This window comes from Panthera leo, chromosome E2, assembly GCF_018350215.1.
Source record: "Panthera leo isolate Ple1 chromosome E2, P.leo_Ple1_pat1.1, whole genome shotgun sequence".
Taxonomy (NCBI): domain Eukaryota; kingdom Metazoa; phylum Chordata; class Mammalia; order Carnivora; family Felidae; genus Panthera; species Panthera leo.
In genome coordinates, this window is record NC_056693.1 from 32,734,143 (window position 1) to 32,759,381 (window position 25,239).

Genomic DNA, 25,239 nt, shown 5'->3' on the forward strand with positions numbered 1-25,239 from the left:
GGGAGGGGCAGAGAGAGAGGGAGACACAGAATCGGAAACAGGCTCCAGGCTCCGAGCCATCAGCCCAGAGCCTGACGCGGGGCTCGAACTCACAGACCGCGAGATCGTGACCTGGCTGAAGTCGGACGCTTAACCGACTGCGCCACCCAGGCGCCCCTAGCTTCTTTATTTTTATGAATGCCCACTGAACTCTGCCTCCGATGAGTCGGGTGTCCAGATGAGTCAGAGTCGAAGGCTGAGACGATGGTGGTGTCTCAACATTTTTTATATTCACAATCCCGTTTTCAATACTAGGGGTTTTTTTTGCCAGCACTCTTGAAGGGATTGAAGTGTACTTAATGGGATTCGGAAACCACACTGGCTCAACCAGAAATCATTGGAACGCCGTCGTGTTTACAGTTACAAAGGGGTCTCGGAGTTGTCGATTTCATCCTCCTCCAGCGCGGAATCCCCAGCAGACCCGTGTGCCGCCGCCTCACCAGCAGTCTCTGATGTACCTGTGAGATGGAGTCCTCACGTCCCCCACAGCACAGCTCACCTTCGTTGCTAGCTTGGCAGTGTGCCATGTCATCTGCCCTTTACCTCTCACTGGTAGCGAGGCCCGTGTCTCCTCGCCGCATCTCGTGACACGCTCAGCTTAGTATGTCGTCGGCATCCATCACTCCAATACTATGCAAGCTCACTGGTGGCAGAAGCTGTATGTCAGGGGTCAGCAGACTTTTCCTGTAAAGAGCCAGATGGTAAATACTTTTTGCTTTGCGGGGCATATGGTCCCAAAGTTTCAGGGCAACTTGTACAACGGAACAGAAAAGTTCATCTCATCCTACTCAGAAAGGTTTCTCTATTTACGGCCAGTCACGTCAGCTGCGCAAGCGCCCGGTCCTGACTCTCAGCGTGAGCAGAAAACCCGCAGGCTGCAGCACCCCACCTTGTCTGACAGGAAGGGGCAAGCCGAGATGCTTGTTATTGTTGGCACTCGTGATTTAACGCTGGCACTAATACCGAGAACCGGGCAGACAGGAAAGAACTCGGGATAAAGGAACGCATTCATTCCACATAATGTGAAACGGCAATAAAAGATCTACAGAAGCTTACAATAGCCAAAAATGCCGGAGTGTCAAAGAGCTGAAGTGCACACACGCTTTTCCTGTCTAATATTTCAACAAAGGACATAGTGAATGCCAGAAGAACTAAGTACCAGTTAGAAGGCGGACAGAAAGGGGAAAAATCACGATGGTTTTCAAAACTTTTTTACCGAATTGAAAGAATCACCACCTACCTAAATTTTAGCAGGTGGTGGTCTGTCAGGCAATGTTGTTGGTAAAACAGGTAATGAGCTCATGTTGGACTATCTATAGCTGAGGAATTCGAAATCAGTCTCTCTCATCTCTAAAGACAACACGAATAGCACCAAGGGAGGGTATCAGCAAGAGGCAGACAGAGGAGATGAGAATAAAGATTCAGAGTGATCGCTTTTAAATCAAATGTGGGGCATCCTACAAATTAATATTGGGCACTCTAAGGACGGACTCCAGTCTCTCAATCAGTCCTTAGACCTTACCAACATGTTTTGTTTTCATCAGCTTAGGAAATAGAGCAGTAGTCAGCAGACTACAGCCGATGGACCAAATCCAGCCTGATGCCTGTTTTGTTTAATAAAGTTTTATTGAGACACAGCCGTGCCCATCCGTCTATGGATTGCCTATGCCTGCTTTCTCTCTACAGTGGTAGAGGTGAACACTCACCAACAGTGAAGTCTTCTATCCTTTAAATTTCCAGTTCTGGGTTGATTTGTAATGTAGTTTCTCAGAGTTCCTGTTGATTCTAAACAACTCCTGTTGATTCTAAATCTCAGTTAATCAGGATTTGTTATACGAAATGTACCTATAGCGTTTATGACACAATTAACAGAAAAAGGCCATAACCTTCTTCCTGTGCAGTCATACAAGTTGTCCTAAATGTTTGGTGGTCCTGTATGTCTGACCATTTCCTTCTTCACGTCTCAGGTTGACTGAGCTGCTCCATTCAATCTATTATAGTATTTTCTCTCACTGAGTGTTGTTCCGTTAGGAATATCCACTCAAGCGTGAGAATTATACACTTTATTTTTGGCTCCTCAATGCAAGTATACCTAGGAGGTGCTCAGAAGAAACAGAAGGGAGGCTGCATGAGTTAAAGCTTAGCTTTTTTTATTAGCACAAGCGAGCAATTGCTGGCCTCCTCTGTGAGCATCAGGAAGTAAAGAACAGAGCTTTGTAAAGAGCAAATTGCGTCCGACCAATTTAATTTCCTCCTATGACAGAGTGACGGTCCAAGATGATAAAGAAGAAGGAATAGATATTATCTATATGGGCTCTAGAAAGGCTTTTGATTTCATCCAACATGACATCTTCATCAATAAATTAGGCAGGTCTGGTCCAGATCATGGTGCAGTTAGGTGAAAGCACCCCCCACCCCGCCCCGCCTCCAATGGAAAGGATTCCCTGCAAGTGGGAGCTTGTATGTCCTTCTGGGTTCAGCAGCCCCATCTCGGCATTCTCTTTGGAGGAGGAGCACCATGCTTGGTGGGTCACCACCAGGAATACTTCTGAAAAGCAGACAGTGTGTCAAAGTGGAGGTGAGGGTAGGTATGTCCTTAAAAGTGGTGCAGCCAGACCCAAGACAAAGGAAGATGAAGTCAACATGTAGCATAAAAACACTTGGGCACGAGAAGGAAAGGAAATGCAAGGTAGAAACGACACCACCGTCACCACTGCAGGACACACGAAACTCTAGACTCCTAGAATTCTAGCGCTGGCAGGGCCTTCCTGTCAAACTGGCCACCTTCCTCATTTCGCAGAAAGCCGCCAGCCAGAAAGAAGAAGTATGGTGCTCAGGGCTACAGGGCTGGTCAGTTGCAGGACTGAGACTAGAACTGCTCGTCGGTATTCTTTTTACTTTAAACCATCGCTGTTGACTTTTTTGTGTATGTCATATATGTATGTGTGTGTGTGTGTGTGTGTGTGTGTGTGTGTATTTTTTAAGTCAAATGTGGGATATCCTACAAATTAATAGTAGGCACTCTAAGCACTGACTACAGTCTCTCAACCAGTCCTTAAACCTTACCAACATGCTTTGTTTTCATCAGCTTAGGAAATAGAGCAGTGGTCAGCAGACTACAGCTGATGGACCAAATCTAGCCTGATGCCTGTTTTGCTGGTTTTACTGAGACACAGTTGGGCCCTACATATGTATATATGTATATGTATATGTATATGTATATATGTGTGTGTATATATAACTTTCTTGAGGCATTATTTTGCATATCATACCATTCACCCATTTCAAGCCTACAATTCAGTGATTTTTAGAGTCAATTTGCCAAGTTGTGCACCCATCACCGTAAATCAGTTTGGGAACATTTCCACTGTGTCTCCTCGTGGCATTAAGTGTTAGCTCCTGTCACCAGCTGTCTCCCAGCCGTAGGCAACCACTACTGAGTTGTGAGTCCTAAAGTATGATTCTAGACCTAGTCCAGGAGAAAGACTTTCTGTCTCTACAGATTTGCCCTTTCTGGACGTCTCCATATATTGGAATCATACAGTATATGGTCTCACGTGTCTGGCTTCTGTCACTTAGCGTAATGTTTTTTGCAGTTCGTCCTTGCCACGGCATGGATCAGTATTTGTCCTCTTTTGTTGCCAAACAGCCCTCCAGTGTATGGATATACTGCGTTTGGGTTATTCACCAATGGTTGGTACACGTTCAGGTTGTTTCTATTTTGGGGCCATTACAAATAATGTTGCTAATAGCATTCACGTATTACTGTTTACAATTTGAGTTTGGTAGCGTTTCCCCCTCAAATGGAGGCTAAATTTTCCAGCAGATGTGTCTTCTTCCCTTACTCTTTCTTCCTCCAGATATGGACAGTAGAGTTCCCACAGACAGCAACCAAAGTTACTATTAATGTTCTAATAAATAGCCTCAGGGGTTAAATAGTCCAGAGAAGAAAAAGCCTGTTAATCTAATAGCAGTGTTTTATTCCAAGATGGCTTATGAGAAACTGGTAGCCAAATGCCCTCCATCTTCATGGAAAGTAAAGGAGGGGAATTGGATTTAAACCTCAGTGAAAACCACTTCAGCCGGGCCTGAGGAGGCGTGTTTTATGTGGCGGTGGCTGCTATCAGGTTAATTTGCAATATTATAAAAACAAAGCCCATGTAATTTCCTCTGAGAGGAGCTCATGTGAATGGATTCAAATCTGTCCGAGGCCAGATGGCCCTGTGATCCCCTATAAGGAAGATGGTCCTTTTGTGGTGCTTTCTTCTGTGTGGTTAGGGAAGACATTCGGCCTTTGGTGTTCACAGAGGCCATTTCATTGTGCCCATGAGACCAGTTATTGGAGTCGCTGTGTCATAAAACCAGTTGTTGGGAGTGTTTTACACAAACCACTGGGTGTGGCAGAAGGAGACATCGCTCCCATGTCCTGAACAGAGCAGTGTCCCCCAGCTACTGTTCTCTCCCTGACACTGGCTAGAACAATCATAATTCAGTTCTAGAATTGCACAACTTACAAAGTAATTTCACATCTCATCTCCTTTCGACTTTATACACGAGCTTCGGCAGCTCCCGCTGAGAGGTAGACTGTCACCTGGCGGTTCAAAGCCCTTGCCAGCCTGAGTCTGTTCTGTGGATCTGCCGTTATGGCCTGTCGTGCCGGGCAAGGGACTGTCATCACGTTGGTCTGTCACTTAAAGACCACGCATCCTGTCAGCTCCTCTGTATTTTTACTACGCTGTCCCTTCACATCCGTCGTCTGTTTGAAGCACTCTGGCTTGCCCTGTAGTCAGGCCTGCACATTACCTCGTGTGTAGGTAAATGCTCTACTTGGCAGAATTCATCGCACCCCTTTCGGGCACCCACCATGCTTGATAATACAGCACCATACCTTTCCTCAGTAGCCTACCTTCTCTGAATTTTTCTTTACTCATCGCGACTATTTTGTCTTTCAAAGGAATTCTGTGATACCTAAATACCAAAGAATACTATATGCAGATGTAATAGCTTAGTATTAATAGTAGAAATGTGAACATAGATGTCAGGTTATAATTACAACTAGTTTTCGGGGGGCGTCCTCGATCCTTGAGCACAGCAGTCCTGATGGATTCACCTCTGGATCCTAAACACTGAGCCCACGTCCTGATACCTAACAAACGACCCTGAGTCATTAGGAAATAGGCGGAGAGATGGTATTAACCATCATTTTGCAGATTTGAAATTGATTTCCAAAATGCTAAGCAATGTGATGGTTTAGTTATTATGTCCTGGCCACCTTTCCTAGAGTTCACTGGTAGACCTTCCAGAGACTTCTGACGGGCTGGTGCCTTCCCTCTCTAGCTAGCATCAAAGATAGGGTCTCTCAAAGTATTGTGCGGGACTGCTCGTCATAGACTGACTTTGGATACTTATTGAAAAAAATCAAACCAAATCTCCCAAATGCAACAAAAGCCAGACCCAAGATCAGAAATGAGAGGACAGTCTATTATCATTAGGGAAACGCACATCAAAACCGTAATGAGATGTTAGCACCTCATACTCATTACGACTGCCACCCGTCAGGATGGCTGGAGGAAGGGAGGGCAGGAAGGAGTGTTGTGGAAAACAGTATGGAGGTTCTTCAAAAAATTAGACACCGAGTTACCATATGACCCGACAGTTCTGCTTCTGGGTATATATTCCAAAAGAACTGAAGGCAGGAACTTGAAGAAATACGTGTCCACCCACATTCGTAGCATTATTCACAAAAGCCAAAAAGTGGAAGCAACCTTTTGGTTGCTTCCCAACAGACGAGTGGATAAACAAAATGTGTTCTGTACATACAGTGGAATATTGTTTAGCTTTGAAAAGGAAATAAATTCTGACACATGCTACCACACGGATGGACCTTGAACACATCATGCTGGGTGAAGTAAGCTAGTCACAAAGGGACAAATCCTATGTGATTCCTCTTACACGAGGTACCCTAGAACAGTCAAGTTCATGGAGACAAAAAGTAAGAATAGTGGTTGTCGGGGCCTGGCAGGAGGTAGGAACAGGGAGTTAGTGTTTAACGGGGACAGAACTTCAGTTTGGGAAGATGAAAAGTTTTCTGGAGATGGATGGTGGTGATGGTCACACGATAATATGAAGGTGCCTCATGCCATGGAATTGAGCTCTTAAAAACAGGATGGAGAATTCTATGTTATATGTATTCCACCACAGTTTTTAGAAATTTAATTCAAATTTTAAAAATAGGGCGCAAAGAGGTGTGTACTGTTTGACTCCATATATTTAAGGCAATTGATCGATGGTGTTCGTCATCAGAATAGTGGTTACCCTTGGGAGGGACGAGGCTCTGGGGGTGGTAATATTCTATCTCTTGATCTGGCTGTGAAGATATGGGTGTGCACAGTGTGTGAAATTCTCTGAGCTCTACATATGCCTGTCACACTTCAGAAAAGACTCCAAAAATGTACATCATGAGCCCGACAGCAGGCTACAGAATCAGAATCTCTGAGGATGGGACCTAGGGACCCTGCATCTTAATCCCCCTACCCTCTTCCAAGTTTTTCTTGAGAACACTGGACTTGGGGAATCTTTGCTAAAGGAGAGGGATTAGGGAACTATCCTCCCGATGATCAAGAATTCTGTTCTGCTCTAACAACAAATCTTCCTTAGGAAAGACATGCTTGACATCTTTGAGTCATTTAGCTTCTGTTGGGGAAATGCATGGTCATCTTTCAGATGTGGAGAAGTCAATGATGTATAGAAGCATGTATTTTAATATATTACATTTTAAAATAGTATTTTTGGTAATTCGCCATGCACACAATAGCTTACGAATATTTTATTGAGGTGCTGTAAAAACTGGCAGGTGCTAGGACCTAATGGAAATCAAGTATTCAGTAGGAGGGGAGACATAGCACCATGGGGCGTGGTGCCCTGTTAGCAGGTACAGAAAAGCCAGTTCTTCCACCTATAAGCTAATGAGACTCCATTTCAGCTCTCTCCACGCCATCTGCAAGGTATCAGCAGCTTTTACACTTGCTTGTTAAACCAAAAGCATGTTTCTGGCAAAGGCTTTATTGGAAGGGGCTGATCGGGGTCTTGGGGAAGCTCTTGGAGGCCTTCTTGGAGGAGGCGGTCAGAGAAGAGGAGGAGGAGGTGGAGGAGGAAGAAATATTGGCGGGATAGTCGGAGGAATTGTGAATTTCATCAGCGAGGCTGCCGCAGCTCAGTACACCCCAGAACCCCCTCCCACTCAGCAGCATTTCACCAACGTGGAGGCCAACGAAAGTGAGGAAGTTCGTCGGTTTCGGCAACAGTTTGCACAGCTGGCTGGGCCGGACATGGAGGTGGGTGCCACCGACCTAATGAATATTCTCAACAAAGTCCTTTCTAAGCACAAGGACCTGAAGACCGACGGCTTTAGTCTTGACACCTGCCGGAGCATCGTGTCTGTGATGGACAGTGACACGACCGGCAAGCTGGGCTTTGAAGAATTTAAGTACCTCTGGAACAACATCAAGAAATGGCAGTGCGTTTATAAGCAGTATGACAGGGACCATTCTGGGTCTCTGGGAAGTTCTCAGCTGCGAGGGGCTCTCCAGGCAGCAGGTTTCCAGCTAAACGAGCAACTTTACCAGATGATCATCCGCCGGTACGCCGACGAGGATGGAAGCATGGATTTCAACAATTTCATCAGCTGCCTGGTCCGCCTGGATGCCATGTTCCGTGCCTTCAAGTCTCTGGATAGAGGTGCAGGCGGCCTGGTTCAGGTGTCCATCCAAGAATGGCTGCAGCTGACCATGTATTCCTGAAGCGGGCAGCGAGAAGCCAGCGCCCTCCCGGAGGACGGGACCGCCAAGAGCCTAGCCGTGCCGCCTGCACAGAGGCTGATACCCTGCCCAACAGCTGTCATTTCCTGCGAGCTCTTGCACCGGCCTGAATGCTTCTGAACTGGGGCGGCCCTTTAAACAGCTTCATTAAAACAGATTTTCTTTTTTTTTTTATGAAGGATGTTCTGAGTGGTTTGTATGTCAGCTTTTTGAGGTAGCGGACATATATGGACATATGCATGTGCGCTGTGGGGCGGGGCGGGGCAGGGCCCCAGCGGAGTAGATTTTAACGGGCCGTCGCTTATTTGGCGAGTGAGTTCCAAGGAGCAGGAAATTTGTTGTTATTGAGAGTGAAATTTTGAAAAACTCCTGGAACAAATCAAAAAAGCCCTCCAGAGATCTGTTTTCCCTTTAAAAAGGTGAGGAGGAGGAAAGTTCAAAATCTGTTTTCCTCTCATTTCACATCTGCTCTTTACATTATGTAAGAAAAAAAAAAAGATGTATTCCTGGAAACCTATTTAACTGTATAGGAGCAGGTTCAGAAATGAGGAAAGAAGCAGTTTCACAGGAGGGGGGTAGATACATGTAGCTCTCTAACATTCCAGAATTCTTTTATTCCTGTTTCTCTAGTAAAATAAGCATGCGACAACCTTGCTTTGATGTATTTGTAAAGAGGGTCAGGGCATTGGAGAATGAAGGGCGGACCTGTAATCTGAAATGTCACTCTTAATCATTCTTACACGCACGTATGCAAAATCAGGCATGCCACGTTCATGTTGGCTGGCTCTTGTCACGTCTTGCCCTGCCTCAGAGCTAGGAATATTTGTTTTGCTCCTCTTAGAAAACTGCAGATGGAAGAGAAGTAAGCAAAGAAAAACAAAACGAAACAAAAAGTAGAGCTTACCTAAATTGCCGTCAGTTATTTGGAATATGAAGCGATATAGAGATACGTAAAGATTTATAAGTATTGCTGAGGATTATTATTATAGTGGTTCGCAGCCCTGACTGCAATTCAGAATCAGAGAGAACTCTTCACGGATACTGATATCTGGCTCCCTTTCCAAATGAGTTAGAGAAAAATCTATCTCTAGAGGTAGGGCCCAGAGATGAGGTTTTTTATTATGAATATTATTATTATTATTACTATTATTATTATTATTTTTAAATGTTTATGTATTTTTGAGGGAGAAAGAGAGACAGAACACGAGTGGGGAAGGGGCAGAGAAAGAGAGAGAGAGACAGAATCCGAAGCAGGCTCCAGGCTCTGAGCTGTCAGCACAGAGCCCGTAGCAAGGCTCGAACCCATGAACCATGACCCGAGCTAAAGTCGGACCCTTAACCGACTGAGCCACCCAGGCGCCCTGGAGAGATGAGTACTTTTAAAGCTCCCCCAGATGATTCCAGCAAGCATCCACGGTTGCCAGGCAGGGCAGCCGTGCTTTCTTGCGTGTGGCCCTCGGTTTGGCTCTTTCATTTTGATTCAGGTGATTATGGTGGGGCAGGCAGGATCCAGTAGACTCAGCTACGGGGGCTGCATGGGCAACCACTCAGTCCCCTCGCCTGCTGTTTAATTGGCTTCTACCCCTCCTGCTTCTCTGGCTTTTCATGCGTTCCCCCTCTCTCCAAGGCTACCTTGGAGGGTCCTCCTGAGGTTGAAGATAAATTCTTCCTTCCTCTGTTGACTCATTTAGAGGAGAGCTTAACTATAGACCCGACGTAACTCCCCTGTTAACAGCCCGCGGCTGCCTGGGAGCAAACCTCAGTGAAATTAGGAGAGGTCGGCATTTGGCCTCTTTGCTCACCATCATCACCATCATATCATATTTATGCACCACCACGTGTGTATAATCCTGCCCTGAACCAAGCACAGAGACTGCCACGTCCACCTTCCGCCAGGGGCTTTGTAACTTAAGCCTGCTCTGGTGTGCTGCTTAGACCAGGTATGGTCATATCAGAATGAGGCTGCCACCAGCAACCACACGTTAATGTCAGGATCCCTATTTTACAGTCCGCCCATTCAGATGTTAGGCATGAGTGTAGGAATATAGCCAAGAAAGGGGAAAGCCGCCAAGATGCCTTTTAAGGTCTCAGAATGTTAAGCTTATTATTTAACCTTTCTGCGTGATGGTTGTAGAAAGGGCAGCATAACTGCACTGCACTTTTTTTTCCTCACTTAATTCTAAATATTTTTTGGAAGTTAAGACAGTTACCTCAAGTGGGAGGCGGTATTAAGTATTTTTCTTGCTCCTCACGGGTCAAGGGATTATCTGCCCTTATGATTCTCTTCCTGACTGCACAGGGCAGAACATCCCACAGTTACTTACATTTCTCTTCTCTTCTCTTCTGAATTTGTAGAACATTTGTACAGATAACCCCAGTCACTAGAGTAGACATTGGAAAATCCAATCCAAACTCTGGATTTTTTTTAAGTACCCCAAACTTTGGCATTGTGCAGAAGCAATAGCCACAAGTAACTGAATTTCTTAGTTTTTATCCAACAGTTGATGTTTTAATTTTTTTATGTTTATTTATTTTTGAGAGAGAGAGAGACAAAGAGCATGAGCAGGGAAGGGGCAGAGAGAGAGGGAGACACAGAATCGGAAACAGGCTCCAGGCTCCGAGCTGTCAGCACAGAGCCTGATGCGGGGCTCGAACTCGTGAACTGTGAGATCATGACCTGAGCTGAAGTCGGACGCTCAACCGACTGAGCCACCCAGGTGCCCCAAATGTTCTTTTTTCTTAATGTTTATTTATTTTGAGAGAGAGAGAGAGAGAGACAGAGAGAGAGAGAGCATGAATGGGGGGAGGGGCAGAGAGAGGGAGTCGCAGAATCCGAAGCAGGGTCCAGGCTTTGAGCCATCAGCACAGAGCCCGATACAGGGCTTGAATTCACAGACTGTGAGGTCATGACCTGAGCTGAAGTCAGGTGCTCAACCTACTGAGCCACGCAGAAACCCCTAAAGGCACATTTTCAATGTAAGAGGGAGTATTTATGTGATACACTTTTTTAAATTTACCATTTCTACATGGAAGACTACATGTAGACAGAGGTCTTTGATTCATATCATTTCATCCCATTGTTTTTCAATTTCTAACATTAAGCTATACGATCGATGTTTTAAGTTGAAAATAATACCCAGTGGGGCGCCTGCGTGGCTCGGCTAAACATCTGATTTCTTGATTCCAGCTCAGGTCATGATCTCATGGTTTGTGGGACAGAGCCCCGAGTCAGGCTTTGCATTGACAGTGCAGAGCCTGCTTAGTATTCTCTCTCCCTCTTTCTGCCCCTCCCCTGCTCACACACTCTCTCTCTCTCTCTCTCAAACTAAATAAATCAATAAATGTTTTTTAAAAAGAGAAAAGAATACTCGGTGATTTTAAAAAAGCAAGTGAAATTGTACCATCTACACTTTTTAATTTCAAAATCTGCCACTTGATTTTGAAAAACATCTTTATCTTGATATAATCATTGGATTCTGTAACCTGTAACAGCAGGAAAAAGAACCACACGCTCTGTACCTAAGGAAAGCAAACCTCTGAGAATGTTCAAAATGTATACATCATCTTAAAGGTCACTTAAAATATCTTTTGAGTAGTAGTGCTTGTGTTTTTAAAAACTGTTTTTTTAAGTCAGAAATTCCATCAGTAATATTGTGCAACTAACCCATAGTGGGGCCTTGAAAAATATTCACAGATGCACCTGCAGGGTCCTGATATTTAACATGTTTATTGATTTTGAGGTGCTTTTAGAATCACTTCTTAAAAGTGTCTGCATTTAATGCTAAGTGGATTAAAGCAATTTAATTCCTGGAAAATTGGTAATACAATTACATATGTGGGTAGAAATACGCTCTTAATAAGAATATTTGAGCCAACAGAATGCCTCTCCCCAGAATCCTCTGGGAAACTGAGAATTTACTGTATTTTAATAATAGAACTCCTTTGGATTTGTAGAGTATCTTCAAGGACTCAAGGCCTTTTTCTGTTGACTGCTGCATAGTAAGTTCTGTTTTTATGGAAGCATTTCTAAATTATTTTGATGGTATTGACGATCTCTCACCTTCAGGGGTGGTACCAATGAGAACATACCAAAGAGAATATAGTCCTGTCCTTGGGGGTTTGCCATTTCAAAATGTATTCACACCCATATCCTTAAATATTGCTGGACTTCAAATGTTGTTAAACATACCTGCTTCTGTAGAAATAAAAATGTTGAACGAATCCAACTATGAAAAGCTTTAGGGAACGGATACCTGAGAATCAGATGCAGGAAAATCACCATTTGTCCCTTCTGCAATTTTAAATGGGCCGTGTTTGAACATGTGGTTTGGAACTTCCCGCTGGTCCTAGAAGCTAGTGTTGAGTGACGGTGGGACTGGCAGGGCGCTGGGGTGCCGTGAGGTCACGGTGACCGTCAGCCCTCACTTCCATGCTCTTCTGATCCTGCTGACCACCAGGGAAGGGACGGGGCCCACCGTCTGGAGCTTCGTCCAGGCTTGGTCACCCCTTCTTTTTGCAGTGATCCGCACAAATCCGTGGTTCCTACTCGGGGCTGTCCTGGCCTCCAGATTAGGACAGATTACGGAGGGATTAGGGTCTCCTTCCAGAAAGCTGGTCTCCTCCTTCGAAATGTGGCCCTGAAATATTCTCAACCCTAGATTTTTTTTTTTAAGTGTATAATTTTTCCAGAGAAGTTCAATAGGTTTTTAAAGAATTAACCCCACAGATTTGAGGGTTAACCTTTACCCCGGAACTGATTTGAAATTAAAAAATGAAAGGAGTGTCCCTCATCGTATACTTTTTTATTATTTGTTTTTGGAATCTATTTTATTAAACTACTTGCTTGAATTTGAATGATTCGGAATCCAGTTACCTAAATTTTAATTGTAGTTGATGATAATAGCAAGTTTTGTGATGTCAAGTGAAGCGGGATAGAGCCCCACGTCGGTGCAGAGCCTGCTTGGGATTCTCTCTCTGCCCATCCCCTGCTCGCACTCTCTCTCTCTCTCTCTCTTTCTCTCTCAAAATAAATAAATAAATAAATAAATAAATAAATAAATAAATATTTTTAAAAAGAGAAAAGAATACTCAGTGATTTTTAAAAATCATGTGAAATTATGCCATCTACATTTTTAAACGTCAAAATCTCCCAATTTTTTTTATTAGTAAAAATGAATTCGTTTTTTTATTAGTAAAACTGAATTAGTCAAATGGATGATTTCTAAGGTTCCTTCCAGTTCCAAGTCTTATTATTTTTTAATTTGGAACCTTAACAATGTATCGTTTTATTCATCCAATAATAAAACACCTAAGAATGATTTCCACACTGCTTTCCCCTCCTTACACTACTACGATGAAAATTTAACATATAATTTCTCATGTGTCTGATTAGCAAGGTCTGCTTTAACATCCTTTATCAAGGGTCTGCTTCTTTTTGTCAGCCAAGACCACTCCTGGAGAAGAGGTCCAGAACATTACCTTGTTTTGTGAATAGTGGTAATGTGAAGAGTCCTTTATATTTCTCTTTGTCCCTCCGAAAAATGAGTTCTGATACTTGACCTGTGTTTTACATAGGGTTCGGTGGTAAAGATAAAAATTGGATGCTTCACAATAGAGAGAAAACATAAATTTAAAAGCACAGGCCCAGGCACACAATCTATGACGTCTTCAGTGTCCACAGACCATTCTTCTGTCCGTTTTTCCAAACTTCTATCCAAGGCCCTGTGTTGCTTCATCAAGAAAGCCACCTGCGGAATAAATGTGCCTATATTGAATAACGCATCTACGGTTTGGAAAGCTGCTCTGCTCGGCCTCTAAGGCTGATGAACAGCAGCTCTCCATGGTGCATAAGGAAGTAAACTGGTGCTGGCCCAAGAAGAAAATGACGTCACTTAAAACTCTACCGTCTCTAAAATTTCTGGGGTGATGAAAATGTCATAGATACTGGTTGTGGCAGTGGTGGTTACCCTGGTATATGCATTTGTCAAAACACCTTAACTGCACATTTAAAATGGGTGCTTTTCAGCACTTTCAACGATAGCCAAATGACAGACAGAGCCTCAATGTCCATCAACTGATGAATGGATAAAGCAATTGTGGTTTATATACACAATGGAATATTATGTGGCAATGAGAAAGAATGAAATCTGGCCCTTTGTAGCCATGTGGATGGAACTGGAGAGTGTGATGCTAAGTGAAATAAGTCAGACAGAGAAAGACAGATACCATATGTTTTCACTCATATGTGGACCCTGAGAAACTTAACAGAAGACCATGGGGAGGGGAAGGAGAAAAAGAAAAAAGGTTAGAGAGGGAGGGAGCCAAACCATAAGAGACTCTTAAAAAGTGAGAACAAACTGAGGGTTGATGGGGGGGGGGGGGGGTTGGGAGGGAGGGTTGGGTGGGTGATGGGCATTGAGGAGGGCACCGGTTGGGATGAGCACTGGGTATGGAAACCCATGTGACAATAAATTTCATATTAAAAAAAAAATAAAACGGGTGCTTTTCATCAAATGTAAATGATACATTTTCTTAAGTCAACTTATTTTCAAACAAACTGATTCAAGAAAAGGAAGAAATCGCCTTTGTAGATAACCAGACAAAAATGGAAGTCAGAGGACCTGAGTTTTTGTCTCCGGAATAAACCGTGTTACTTAAGGGAAGTCTTGAAATATCTTTGTTTCTATTTTCTCTGATGGGAAAGGGAAGTTAAATTGCTTCTCCTTTTAGTTCCCACCCTGCAGTAAGATAAAGCAGCATGCTAAAAGTGACTCTTGATCCTTTGAGTCCTGGTTGCTTCCAGAAGCAGGCAAAAGTTGCAATTTTCTTTCCTAGAAAAATGCACACACACACACTGCACACCGTTTCAGGGGCTTCACGGCCTCCCCTTTCCCCAAGCTCATCCGTGGAGCCCCAGTGAAGAGCACTGACTTCAGTTCTATTTATTTGTTTTTAAAGTTTTTACTTATTTATTTTTTAGAGAGAGAGAGAGCGTGCAAGGGGGAGAGGGAGAGAGAGAATCCCAAGCAGGTTCCACACTGTCAGCACGTAGCCCGACGTGGGGCTTGATCTCATGAACCGTGGGATCGTGACCTGAGCTGAAATCCAGAGTCAGACGCTTCGCCATCTGAGCCACCAGGCGCTTTAGTTTTTAAAGTGAACTCAAAGTAGGTGAGAGTCAAGGAGAAAAAGCAGTATTGTTTTTAGTGCCTACCTATGTGCGCTAAGCACTGGAAACACAGTGCCGCACAGAGAAAGCAATCCTTGCCCTAGGGGAATTCCTCATGGTCGAAATGTAGATACTCGGTCACAGGTAAAGCTTACGCTCTTGGTGATGCCGAACACCATTTGTTCAAGTGCGAAGTACCACGCTAGCTCTATTGTTACCAGTTCACGCTTTATCTGGGAATTCATCGCTTGAAGACTTTGTGCCGCCCAAGTGCTTCTAAGACCCTGGGGTTATAATCGTAGGGGCCTCTTTGCAGTTCTCGGAATCTCCTTCTCCCCACTTCGGCCTCAGCGTTCCTGTTGAGACGAGTAGTTCATGTGTAAGAAACAGCGCACTCAGTCAACCTGGCTTAGAATTATCCATGCCTTCTTTTATATTGCCATGCCACACCTCCTGAGGTACACAGATAGTAACATAGTAGCTAGATGCTTCGGAGTTCTGGATCTTCTGGGGCCTCACATCATCATGGGGCCATTGAAGTGGCTCAGATTTGCACACTTGCTTCTGGCTTATTGCAGACAAAGTCTGCAAGGAAGAAAGAATCTGTCTGCAATTGTTGCCTGAGTCTGCCCTTTCCTTTCCTTTCCTTTCCTTTCCTTTCCTTTCCTTTCCTTCCCTTCCCTTCCCTTCCCTTCCCTTTCCCTTCCCTTCCCTTTCCCTTCCCTTCCCTTCCCTTCCCTTCCCTTCCCTTCCCTTCCCTTCCCTTCCCTTCCCTTCCTTTCCTTTCCCTTCCTTTCCATTGTCTACACATAGAGAGTTGCTTAGTGACCTTGGTCACTCTCTAGTGACCTGTTGGTGTTGGCCATCATGGCAGGGCCACCACCAAGATTCTAAATCCTGCCTCGAAGAGGGGCTTCCATCAGGCCTTCGCTCAAGAACCCACGCCAGGTGCCCCAGAGCCGCTCTACATGGCCTCAGTGATTAAATGTTTCTATTTCTTACTAAGCAGAAATAGATTTTCCTTCCTTCTGAACTGGGAATGGGCAGGCCACTGGCCTGCTGTTTCCTCTCAGTAGGAACTTTTTTTCCAAGTAAGCTCAGCAGGTGATGATGCCAAGCTGTGTGACATACCTGGAGTCCACCTTTGCCCTGTGATTAATGGTCATTCAACTGGTGGCTCTCCTAATTGATTTCTCCCCTCCTTTCACAGAACCATGATGGCAGCATTGACTTCCGAGAGTATGTGATTGGCCTGGCTGTCCTGTGTAACCCTGCCAACACGGAGGACATCATCCAAATGGCATTTAAGGTACTGTCAGCCCCGCTGAAAACATCTTCGTCTGCCTCGTGAACAAGTGTTGACTCTAAGTGCATTATGTGAAAACCAGTGAATCCATTACCTGAGTTTATAGATCTGCTGGGACGTGTACACAGGGGTAATGTGATTAAGACAATTGCCACTGAGACTAAAGAAACCACAAGCATCCGGTTAAGCAAAAAGGAAGTCTTTGGGAGAAGCTTAACTAATAGCATCGAAATTGAAGAGCCGGTGAATTTAACAAATTCGCTTTAAAAATTCTTTCTTTCCAGCCTGTCTGTTTTGGAGCCCCGAAGTGCGGTGTATAAATAAACACCACCTGCCACTAGTCATCCTAATTCACCATCCGGAAAGTTCTCCTCTATCTTCACATTTTCTCCTTCTGTGTGTCAGAGCTATTTTAAGTGCTCTTTTCCTGATGGAATTTATTTTATTGTGGGATGTCAGGTGAGCGTCATGCTAAATGTCCCAAGTTCCCACCCTGTGTGTTTTCCTGGGGTATCACGTGTACTTTCACAGCAATATCAGGGAAGGGGGGCGGGGCAGAGAAATAGCACACATGGGCCCGTGCTCAGCAGAACCTGGTGGAGGTTTGAGCTGTGACGACCCCGACTCCCATGCCTGCCCCAAGGACCCTGCGTGCCCCCAAGAGGAGCTGGAAGAAGACATTCCCAAAGTGTTTTTCGTTTTTCTGAGATAAAAGGTGCTGCATCTACTGAGTATTTATGCAGGATGTTCCCTTCCCGTTCTAAGGCTGTGTCGTCTGCTCTCAAGTAAAACAAAAACTTGATCTCCCTGCTTGTCTTGGTACCTAGCTGTGGGTATTGACTCATCCTTCAGCCTCGTGGAGGTCTCCCTGTTTCCACCCACCATGACCACCGAGGACCTTCCCTGTTCCTGCTCCTACTTCCCTCTCTTCCGGATTTTCTGAGAAGAGCATCCCACAAGGTTTTCTTTCCCCTCTATTGTCTAGAAAAGACTCTCTTCCTCTGAGAGTCCTTTCTCACGTTTTAGGGGCCACCAGGGCAAGCCTCAGGAATGTTCACGTGCTCTGTCATCGACGGCGAGGTCCCCAAGCCAGCTTTTTATCTCAGATTGGTTAAAACTGAGTTAACTGTTAGGCCTATAAAGAACCCAAGTGGTTGATGCTTAGCAGATGGTCAGAAGGCAAGGGCCAGAACTTTTTCCAAGTTTAAAACGTTTGGCTTTTACAGACTTATTCATCATAAAACCTAAAATTATACACATAGCTAACTGATTCCAATTCAGATATTTCTGTTTCTGTTTCGGGACTGCATACATAATTGTAAGTTTAGCTGAGTAAATGGTCACTTTTGGTTCACCGATGAAAGACCGGTAGAAAATTTGGCCCTCAATCACAGTAATTATTGTTTTTAAAGACGCCGAGAGATTTTTCTCTGGCCTAGACCTCGGTTTGGTGCAGAGGCAGGCAAGGAGGACCTGAAACTATAATTAACTCTTTTTCCAGTAAGACAAGGGTCATGCTTTCCTGTGGTTATTTTTCAACCTCCTTTTCCAGGTGTGTTTGGTGTTTAAAGAAATATTTTGGCACACTTTTATGTTTCATTTAGAACTATCCGTTTATACGTACGGGATCCAATCCTTTACTTGGGAAGCACTTCCCAGGTAACTCCCCGTCCTTGATCCCATTCCGTGATCACAGTGACCTTCAGGGGTAGAGTGTTAGCTAGCGTTCTCTAGCCCTGAGCAAACAGGCGTGGACGGTGGCTGCAAAAATCACCATATGGCCGGGGAGGGGGCTCAAGGGTGGACTCAGAGGCAGCGACCCCAGAGGCCAGTTAGAATGAGCACCTCCGATCTGTCCTCTGTCCTCAGTCGCGTTCCAGGGAGGGTCCAACTGGTCCTGCTGTAAAGAGCGTGTGCTTGCTGGAAAGACGGGGTGTTTTGGCTCAGAGTCCCACCGTAGTCCATGCAGTGGGGAGATACCACTCCCCCTAAGGAAATCGGGGTGCTGAGCTCTCTACTGGAGTCCAGAGTGTGGGATTTACTCTGCAGCAGGGAGACTACTGGGAGCGATGAGTAGTTGAGGGAAATTGAACATTTCAGTGAGGGGCGCAATCTGGAGTAGTGATGACAGAGGCCAGATGGAGAAGAAGTAAAGGCCCCCAGTATGGACACGTGAAGGGAACTGTCACAGAAGTGAGAGCCACCAAAGCACCAAATGTGACAGATGAATCGCCGAGGATTGTTTAGGGATGGAAGGCCCGGGAAGGAAGCCGCGCTCGCACTTGTGAGGAGCCGGGTGTGACGAGATCCTTGGTAGTTACCGCTGAGCCCCGGGCCACCCTTTGCAAAAACAAATGCTCATTCGCTTTTCACTTTGGTGCTGTTCTCCCTCCTATTGGGGCTGAGTCGCATGCTCTTCATTTCCGGTTCTCCAGCTCTCTGGCAGCTTCTTCCAAAGTACTTCCCCTCGTGCTGTCCCAGGGCTTTGCCTTACCGTGTGCGTTCCCTGCAGATAAGCTCCGACACACCCCTCGTCTCAGCTCTTTGCTGAATTCCCGGCTCAGGCCTCGCCACGGTCCTGAGCTGAGGCGCTTCATCTCCTCCCACTCAGGTTTTACGCCCCCAGGTCCAGCTCCTAGGTCTCGGGGGACCCCTGTTCTCCCGTTCTTGGTAGGGCACCCACTTCATCCCAGGTGCCCAGGCTACAACACCCCCGCCCACTCACACTCCTTCCCATCCATCCCCGAGGGCCCCGATTGCCATGCCAGTCCTGCCCCTGCTTTCTTATAAATCCTGCCCCTTCCTGTCCTTCCCACTCCTCCCCCTCAGACTCTTTTTTTTTTTTTAAGTTTATTTATTTATTTTGAGAGAGAGAGAGCATGCGAGCATAAGTAGGGGAGGGGCAGAGAAAGAGGGAGAGAAAGAGAATCCCAAGCAGGCTCTGTGCTGTCCGTGCAGAGCCTGAGGCAAGGCTCCATCTCACGAACTGGGAGATCACGACCCGAGCCGAAATCGAGGGTCCGAGGCTTAACTGACCGACCGAGCCGCCCAGGCCCCCCTCCACGCCACACTTAATTGGCTCTCCCGCCTCTAGTCTTTCCAACCTTCTGACCCCAATCCACCCTCCTTGTTCTGAATTCACATATGATCGCAGCGCGTCCCCCACTGTCATAATCCCACAGGGTTAGGTGAGGTGTCACACACCCATCATGGCGTGAGTCCTGCTTGTCCGTCAGTCTCCTGGTTCCAGCCCCCGACACTCACCTGCCAGTCCTTGTATGTTCCAGGAATATCCCTTTGTGCTCTGAGACCCACCTCATGTGTCAGCTGGGTCAAGCTTCCCCCGACCTCTCCCGTAGGATTCATCTTGTTCTCCACAGGCCTCCCACGTCCTCTGTACTTACTGTTGTTGTCACCCCTGTTTTAATTCTGTCTCTTTCCATGCCCAAGCTACATGGACAGCAGAGACCATTCTAACTTCACGTACATCTCCCTTGCCCCTGGCACAATAACGGTTTGAATTATTAAAGATTTTCTGGGATTACTCCATCCCATTTCTGTTCTGCCGGCACTCATTCCTATATTTTATTTTCCTCTTCCTTCAGCTCTTTGATGTTGATGAGGACGGCTTCATCACAGAGGAAGAGTTTTCCACCATTTTGCAGGCCTCCCTTGGGGTGCCCGACCTGGATGTTTCCGGTCTCTTCAAGGAAATAGCCCAGGGGGATTCTGTTTCGTATGGTGAGTGGGCAGCTTGGTTTCTGCTTTAGTTTACCAGGAGCCATCCCTGACTACAGATGGACCCTCGGGCGGGAGGTCCCTCCACTAATTCTATCAACAACAGAAATAACGGTAATAATGATGTTGACAGTAATAATAACAGGGGTAGTGGTGTAAGAGTAGCTAATTACTGAGGGCTTAGATGCTAAAGCATCTTCTAAACATCTTCTAAACATTTTTTAATAAATCTTTATTTATTAGCAGGCCTATTTAATCAGTACTCTTATTTTTTACTTTTTTATTTTTTTTAATGTTTATTTATTATTGAGAGAGACAGAGCATGAGCAGGGGAGGGGCAGAGAGAGAGGGAGACACAGAATCCGAAGCAGGCTCCAGGCTGTGAGCCATCAGCACGGAGCCCGACGCGGGGCTCGAACTCACAGACCGCGAGATCATGACCCGAGCCGAAGTCAGACGTTCAACCCACTGAGCCACCCAGGCACCCGTAATCAGTACTCTTAATTATTATTTGATTGAGATGCATAACATTTAGCTAAGTTACCTAAGGGCATCAGCTAGAGAATGTCAGAGCCAGGATTCAAAAGCCACGACAGTCTGGTTTTAGAGCCTGCCCTCTGCCCTCCCCACCTTACCTGTCATCCGCTGCCCCTCCCGGAAGGGTCTTTTCCCTTCCACCGTCTCCGTGGCTGAGCAAAACTGGGCAAGTCAACTGAAGTGGGTGTAACCACAGTAGAGCGGTGGGGACTGAGGTGCCAACAAGGATAATAGCAGCTAAACCATCTATTGATGCTCACCGTCAGCAGCTTAGCTAAGCTTTCACACAGGCTTGTTTTCTCCCATCATGTTGATGGCACCGCTGTGAAGCTGGGACTTGCACGGCAGAAGAAGACCCTGTGGCCACACGGCACATCCATCCATCAGTGACCAAGCTTTCTCCAGATGGCTTGAGTCCACACATCAAAACAAGTCCCCTAGGGCTGAAGGATGGTCCGTCGGTTTCCGCGTTATTTCCCGGTACAGTTGTTGAGAAACAGCTGAGTGGAGAGGCCCGGGTGACTCCTTCCCTGGCTTGGCTCAGCTGTGCCATTCAGGTCAGGCTGGCGTACCTCCCCCAGCCTCTCCTGCAGGCTGCAGGGGGATTCCTCTTGAGGGCCTCTTTCCTTATGGTACAGAGAGTTTCAGCTTGTTAAGTTTCATGGGATGGGGGAATTAGATCGCAAACTTCTTTTACTCTCTGTTTTTAATTACTATCATTCTGCCTGCCCTTCATTCTAGGTTAGGTAATTAAATGCCTAGGGCACTTACTCTATTGAGTTCAAGGAAGGAAGGAAGGAAGGAAGGAAGGAAGGAAGGAAGGAAGGAAAGAAGGAAGAGAGGGAGGGAGGGAAGGAGGAAAAATGGGAAGTACATACGGAGATAAAATGTATGAGTCATAAACCCCCTGGGTACTCATTCTCTGACCATTTTCCTTTCACAAGTAAGACTGCTTACTGAGCTGCCAAATTCAGAACAACTATTTGGAGTAACTATTTCAGTGGCAGTTATACCAAAAATAATTTGTTAGGTAGTCATAACTTTACCTGTCAATTTTAATAATTTTATCTGCTTTGTTTTTCGGTGTTTAATCTTTTTCTTTTTTAGAATACACACCGTATCTCCCTTTCCCCGATATTATACCAGTTTCCTTTTTTTTGCAAAAATGTTTGGAAGCATTTAAGTATGATTTTATAAAAGAATAGCTATTGAAATGTATCAGAACGTGACCATTTAAATTATTTTCCTTCTCGGTTTTCCATTAGCCAAATTAATGCCCAAATTCCACGGGTTAGCCAGGTCACAGCACTTCTTCTAGAAACGAGTTACTTTTTAATGCCACTGACATCCCCAAAGAGGACAGAGACCTTGACTTTTTGAATAGAGCACAAGTCTTGAAAGATCTTGGTTTCAGTAGATCAACTCTCCTGTTTACTTTCCGTAAAAGTCACTTAAGTCCCCTGTGCCTTCATCACTGAGACAGACTCCTGCAGATGAACCTTTATTTTGGATGTTAAAAAAGAACATTCAAAGAACATGTTAATAGCTTGCCTGATTCAGAAACATGAAGTGGTCTATTAATGCAAAATAATGTTGCTGTTGCAAAGCATGATTTGGGCTCAGTCTGGTAGCTTTCTCATCACTGAGACCTATTTCTTTCCCCAGGAGTTGTTTGTTAGTCTAACGTGCTGTGAAATAGACTCTGGGTTATCAGAGGATTTTTAAAAAAGAAATAGAACTAGAACATGGGGTTAAAAATCCTTTTATTTGGAGAGCTAGCTGATTCAAAGTCTAGGCTCCTTTTGCTGTGTAAACTCAATAAAGTTCTCTCCATCCAAGCAGAAGAGGATAGAGGGGCTTCAGAATTGACGGTGGCATTATACTTCAGAAACATGAGGTTATCGGAGGCTTGACATGCAAACTCTGATGGTTAACTTAGTTAGCCTTCTAAACCTCTACCTCAGTTCGTAAATCCAAGACCCCAAAGATAGAAAGAGGCCCACGACTCAGGGATCTCATGATAGGATGATTATATATTGTACCTTCTACTTGTCTTTATTGATCATAAGTCGGGGCTCAGCTTCTCAAGACTGTGAATTTGTATACCAGAATTAAAGGTTAAAATCGTTTGAAAAGCCAGTAAGAAAAAGTCATGAGCAATAGCCTTTTTAAGCATTTTTTTATTATAAAAAATAACAGCAATAGAGAAAATTGAATGAAACATAAACATAGAGCATCACAAGCTTTTGTAAAGTGAACACTTATGTTACCAATGTTCAGGTCAAGAAATAGAGCTTTTCGGAGGGCCTGGGTGACTCAGTCAGCTGAGAGTCTGACTCTTATTTTTGGCTCGGGTGACGATCTCACACAGTTCAGGTGCTCAAGCACCACATGGGGCTCTGCGCTGTCAGCTGGGGAATCTCTCTCTCCCTGTCTCTCTGCCCCTCCTCCCTTCTCTCTCTCTCTCTCTCTCAAAATAAATAAACTTAAAAAAAAAAAAATAGAGCTTTTCAGGAAACCCTTGTGCACCCCTTCCCAGGGACAACCCCTTTCTCTCTCCTAAAGCGGGCATGACGGACCTGACTTTAAAAGTCCAACATGGGGTTTGTTCTCACGAACCATGAGATCATGACCTGAGCCAAAATCACGAGTGAGACGCTCAATGGACTGAGCCACCCACGTGTGCCTAGCTAACTTGACGTTCAAAGGACTCTCTACCTCGCTTTACTTGTTAGCATCTCACCACAAAGTACCATCGTTAAATATCATGTGTTAGCTTTGGCCGAGCTTTTGAACTTCATCTAACGGACTCATACGAATATGCATTCTTGTGTATCTGGCTGTTTTCATTCAACGTTATGGCTTTAAGATCCGACCACATGGCTACAACACAGCTGTTTGTTTATCTTCTCTGCCGTAGAGCTGCTCTGTTCCATGAAAATGCTACGCATCCCCATGTCTGCTGCCGACAGACTCGGGTCGTTGGTACTGTCACCCGTCATAACTAAGGTCGCTGTGAACAGTCTTATTCATGTCTCCCAGAACACACCATGCACAAATTTCTCTAGGTTATAGACTTCGGAAGAGAATCGACAGGTCACGGCCTATGTACATCCTCGACTCTACTAAATGATGGAAAAACTGTCTTCCAAAGTGGCTGTATGATTCCTAAGAGTCGAGTAACGGGAGTTTGCAATGATCCTATCATTAAGGTCCTATATTAATCGGCATCGTGCCAAAAGAAGATGCGTCTCTATTTACGGGCTTTTTTTTTTTTCTCTCTTCTAGAGGAATTTAAAAGTTTTGCCCTAAAGCATCCACAATATGCGAAGATATTTACAACCTACTTAGACCTCCAGACGTGCCATGTGTTTTCATTACCAAAAGAAGCCCAGGCAGCTCCCTTGATCGCCAGCAATAAAGTCAGTCCTGAAAATCACGACGAGAGCACCTCAGACAAAAAGGATGATTAAAAGCAAATATTCACAAGGAAAGTCATTTACTTGAAGTTGTAAAGGCATTTATTGATAGCGTTTTCAGTGTGACTTTTGAGTAATGATGATGCTTAAAATGGAAAGCTTTTCTGAAATAAAAATGATAGATTTTTTTTATTAAAAGGCTTTTATTCTTATACATATATGAAGTCATATACGTATGAAGGGAATACGTATATTCCCTTTCTTTTATGTTGTGCTGTGCTGGTTGGTTTACTGGTGATAAATACGTTTTTATGGATTTCCCAGCTTAATTTGCATATGCAAATGAATACAATGGTGTCACTTATTTACTGATGAGTGCTAATCAACACTGTAAAAAGTCTTAAAGAGGGTAAACACTTTTTAAACCTACTTCCCTCTAAAGAAATGAGGTAATATTGTTATCTCGAATCCCTTCCCGTTCTGGAAATGAGTGAGAAGTCTAAGGAACATTGTGGAATTTCATGCCTTTAACTTCACAGATGCATTATTTCTATTTCCAATTCAGTTTCTTGGATCACTGAATTTGCTGGATTGGAAGGGAGGGAGAGCTTCGTTAATTCAGTGAGCCTTCTTAAAACTCATATTCTCTCTCTTGCACCTTTATGGAAGATTTCCTTAACCGCCTGCTAAGGAAATTATACCATTTTGCATGACCTACAGTTTAGAACCTTGTTTTAAAGACCCAGGCTACGGCCAAAGGCCAAGTGGGAATTGCCTTATTGCAGGTAACCTTAATTACCTGCTGAGAAAATGAATCATTTGCCACAGGGTCTAGTTTGAGTTGCATAGTTCAGAATGTAGGGCTTGCCCACTAAATGAGTCAGATCTGCCTTCCTTATATAGTATTAGAATTGACATATTTTACAATCCAAGTGGGATGGTAAGTGTCCTCACAAATTTTACAGCTTGTCTGAGATGTCTACAGGGAAAACACAAAGGGTTCCAAAATATCGAAAGTTAGGGATTCTGAAAACCTACTTTATTAGTGTAAAGAATTTAACCCCCATGCGGGAATCTGGCAGTGACATCTTTCCTTTAGGTTAGGCAGCAACTTCCTTCAAGTGCCATTTTGATTGGATGTCATGCATCCTACATATGGTTAATATCGCCTGTGTTTGAAATTTTGAACGAAGACCCAGTTACTATAATGTACAA

General features: G+C 44.7%; 2 protein-coding genes across 3 annotated transcripts in view; both read left to right on the forward strand.

Moving 5' to 3' along the window:
* Window positions 1-24,214, forward strand: part of LPCAT2 (lysophosphatidylcholine acyltransferase 2) — a 68,817-nt gene extending 44,603 nt beyond the window's left edge. For both annotated transcript variants that reach the window (XM_042920866.1, XM_042920867.1), the window contains 3 exons: window positions 16,235-16,333; window positions 19,936-20,071; window positions 23,894-24,214. In XM_042920866.1, the coding sequence (XP_042776800.1) occupies window positions 16,235-16,333; window positions 19,936-20,071; window positions 23,894-24,078 (420 nt within the window). In that variant the 3' untranslated portion in view covers window positions 24,079-24,214. The remainder of the gene's footprint in view (window positions 1-16,234; window positions 16,334-19,935; window positions 20,072-23,893) is intronic.
* CAPNS2 (calpain small subunit 2) lies at window positions 109-8,955 on the forward strand. Its single transcript, XM_042920868.1, has one exon. It carries the CDS (start codon window positions 7,083-7,085, stop codon window positions 7,836-7,838), a length of 756 nt encoding a protein of 251 aa, XP_042776802.1. The 5' UTR covers window positions 109-7,082; the 3' UTR covers window positions 7,839-8,955.
* Window positions 24,215-25,239: the final 1,025 nt, after the last annotated feature.